We start from the raw sequence: 3,270 nt of genomic DNA on the forward strand, positions 1-3,270 counted from the left end.
TCAGGAGATCAAGACCATCTTGGCTAATACGGTGAAACCCTAAAACCCTGTCTCTACTAAACCCTATCTCTACTAACAATACAAAAAAGTAGCCAGGCGTGGTGGCAGGCCCCTGGAGTCCCAGCTACTCGGGAGGCTGAGGCAGGAGAATGGCATGAACCCGGGAGGCGGAGCTTGCAGTGAGCAGAGATCATGCCACTGCACCCTAGCCTGGGTTACAGAGTGAGACTCTGTCTCAAAAAAAAGAAAAAAGGACTCAGTTACTAGCTTCAAAATAATATATGATAAATTCTAACATGGAATATATTAACATGTAATCATGTAATAGTTACAATTTATGTAAAACTTAGAAATATCAGTTACTGAACTTAGTTTATTCCACTCCTTCCTGTAGGCCTTACCTAAGCACTTAATCCTTTAGCTTAAATCCTTGAAATGTCTTCTTCTGAGGATCCCAGAAGTCTTTATTTTCTATTAACCCTTAACATTTACTGGGTTCTATTAACCTAAAGTAATCCTCCATTGGACTAAAACTACATCATGTCAAACATCCACAATTTCACAGCACTATTTGAATGTGTTGGCTGAGTATGCAGGTGAGGCTGACCAGGTCTCCCTTGGTATGTCACTCATATACAGAACCCAGATGATCCAGACACAGTGGATGTCATCATGCACATGCTGGATCGAGATCATGACAGAAGATTGGACTTTACTGAGTTTCTTTTGATGATATTCAAGCTGACTATGGCCTGCAACAAGGTCCTCAGCAAAGAATACTGCAAAGCTTCAGGGTCAAAGAAGCATAGGCGTGGTCACCGACACCAAGAGGAAGAAAGTGAAACAGAAGAGGATGAAGAGGATACCCCAGAACATAAATCAGGTTACAGACATTCAAGTTGGAGTGAGGGAGAGGAGCATGGATATAGTTCTGGGCACTCAAGGGGAACTGTGAAATGTAGACATGGGTCCAACTCCAGGAGGCTAGGAAGACAAGGTAATTTATCCAGCTCTGGAAACCAAGAGGGATCTCAGAAAAGGTACCACAGGTCCAGCTCTGGTCACTCATGGAGTAGTGGCAAAGAGAGACATGGTTTCAGCTCTGGAGAACTGAGGGAAAGAATAAACAAGTCACATGTTAGCCCTTCTAGGGAATTTGGGGAAGAATATGAATCTGGATCTGGATCAAAGAGTTGGGAAAGGAAAGGTCATGGTGGTCTGTCATGTGGATTGGAGATTAGTGGGCATGAATCAAACTCTACTCAGTCAAGAAGTAGAGGACAAAAGCTTGGGTCTAGCCGTTCATGTTCAGGAGATAGTCGGAGGCGAAGTCATGCATGTGGTTATAGCAATTCAAGTGGGTGGGGAAGGCCACAAAATGCTTCAAATTCTTGTCAGTCACATAGATTTGGAGGGCAAGTAAATCATTCTAGCTATATTCAGTCAGGCTGTCAGTCAGGAATTAATGGAGGACAAGGCCATGACTGTGTCTCAGGAGGTCAGCCCTCTGGATGTGGTCAACCTGAGTCTAACTCCTGTAGTCAGTCCTATAGTCAGAGGGGATACGGAGCTCGAGAAAATGGTCAACCACAGAACTGTGGAGGACAACAGAGAACAGGCTCAAGTCAGTCCTCTTTTTGTGGACAATATGAGTCTGGAGGTAGCCAGTCTTGTAGTAATGGTCAACATGAACATGGTTCCTGTGGCCGCTTTTCAAACTCTTCTAGTTCAAATGAATTTTCCAAATGTGGTAAACATCGGTCTGGTTCAGGTCAGTTTACTAGCTGTGAACAACATGGAACAGGCTTGAGTCAGTCCTCTGGCTTCGAACAACAAGTAGCTGGCTCAAGTCAAACTTGTAGCCAGTATGGGTCTAGATCAAGTCAATCCTCAGGCTATGATGAGCATGGGTCTAGCTCAGGTAAGACATCTGGCTTTGGACAACACAGGTCTGGCTCAGGTCATTCCTCTGGCTTTGGCCAACATGGATCAGGCTCAGGTCAATCCTTTGGCTTTGGACAGCATGGGTCTGGCTCAGGACAATCCTCTGGTTTTGGACAGCATGAGTCTGGCTCAGGACAATCCTCTGGTTTTGGACAACATGAGTCTAGATCATGTCAGTCTAGCTATGGACAACATGGTTCTGGCTCAAGTCAATCATCTGGCTATGGCCAACATGCCTCTAGACAGACATCTGGTTTTGGACAACATGGGTTGGGCTCAGGTCAATCCACTGGCTTTGGCCAATATGGATCAGGCTCAGGTCAGTCCTTTGGCTTTGGACAACATGGGTCTGGCTCAGGACAATCCTCTGGCTTTGGACAACATGAGTCTAGATCAGGTCAGTCTAGCTATGGCCAACACAGTTCTAGCTCAAGTCAGTCATCTGGCTATGGCCAACATGGGTCTAGACAGACATCTGGCTTTGGACAACATGGATCAGGCTCAGGTCAATCCACTGGCTTTGGTCAATATGGATCCGGCTCAGGTCAGTCCTCTGGCTTTGGACAACATGGGTCTGGTTCAGGACAATCCTCTGGTTTTGGACAACACGAGTCTACATCAGGTCAGTCTAGCTATGGCCAACATGGTTTTGGTTCAAGTCAATCATCTGGCTGTGGTCAACACGGGTTGAGTTCAGGACAGACATCTGGATTTGGACAACATGAGTTAAGTTCAGGTCAATCTTCCAGCTTTGGCCAACATGGATCAGGCTCAGGTCAGTCCTCTGGCTTTGGACAACATGGGTCTGGCTCAGGACAATCCTCTGGTTTTGGGCAACATGAGTCTAGATCACGTCAGTCTAGCTATGGACAACATGGTTCTGGCTCAAGTCAGTCATCTGGCTATGGCCAACATGGGTCTAAATGGACATCTGGCTTTGGACAACATAGTTCGGGCTCAGGTCAATCCACTAGCTTTGGCCAATATGGATCAGGCTCAGGTCAGTACTCTGGCTTTGGACAACATGGGTCTGGTTCAGGACAATCCTCTGGTTTTGGGCAACATGAGTCTAGGTCAGGTCATTCTAGCTGTGGCCAACATGGTTTTGGCTCAAGTCAATCATCTGGCTGTGGTCATAATGGGTCGAGTTCAGGACAGACATCTGGATTTGGACAACACGAGTTAAGCTCAGGTCAGTCTTCCAGCTTCAGCCAACATGGATCAGGCTCAGGTCAGTCCTCTGGCTTTAGACAACATGGGTCAGGCTCAGGACAATCCTCTGGCTTTGGACAGCATGAGTCTAGATCACATCAGTCCAGCTATGGC

At 46.5% G+C, this 3,270-nt stretch overlaps 1 protein-coding gene across 1 annotated transcript in view; it reads left to right on the forward strand.

The window, feature by feature from the left end:
• The window catches only part of FLG2 (filaggrin family member 2), an 18,740-nt gene that overhangs the window by 1,979 nt on the left and 13,491 nt on the right, over window positions 1-3,270 (forward strand). Inside the window, exon 2 of the mRNA XM_011973653.1 lies at window positions 611-3,269. Coding sequence (XP_011829043.1) covers window positions 611-3,269 — 2,659 coding nt within the window. The remainder of the gene's footprint in view (window positions 1-610; window position 3,270) is intronic.

This window comes from Mandrillus leucophaeus, unplaced genomic scaffold, assembly GCF_000951045.1.
Source record: "Mandrillus leucophaeus isolate KB7577 unplaced genomic scaffold, Mleu.le_1.0 Scaffold139, whole genome shotgun sequence".
Taxonomy (NCBI): Eukaryota; Metazoa; Chordata; class Mammalia; order Primates; family Cercopithecidae; genus Mandrillus; species Mandrillus leucophaeus.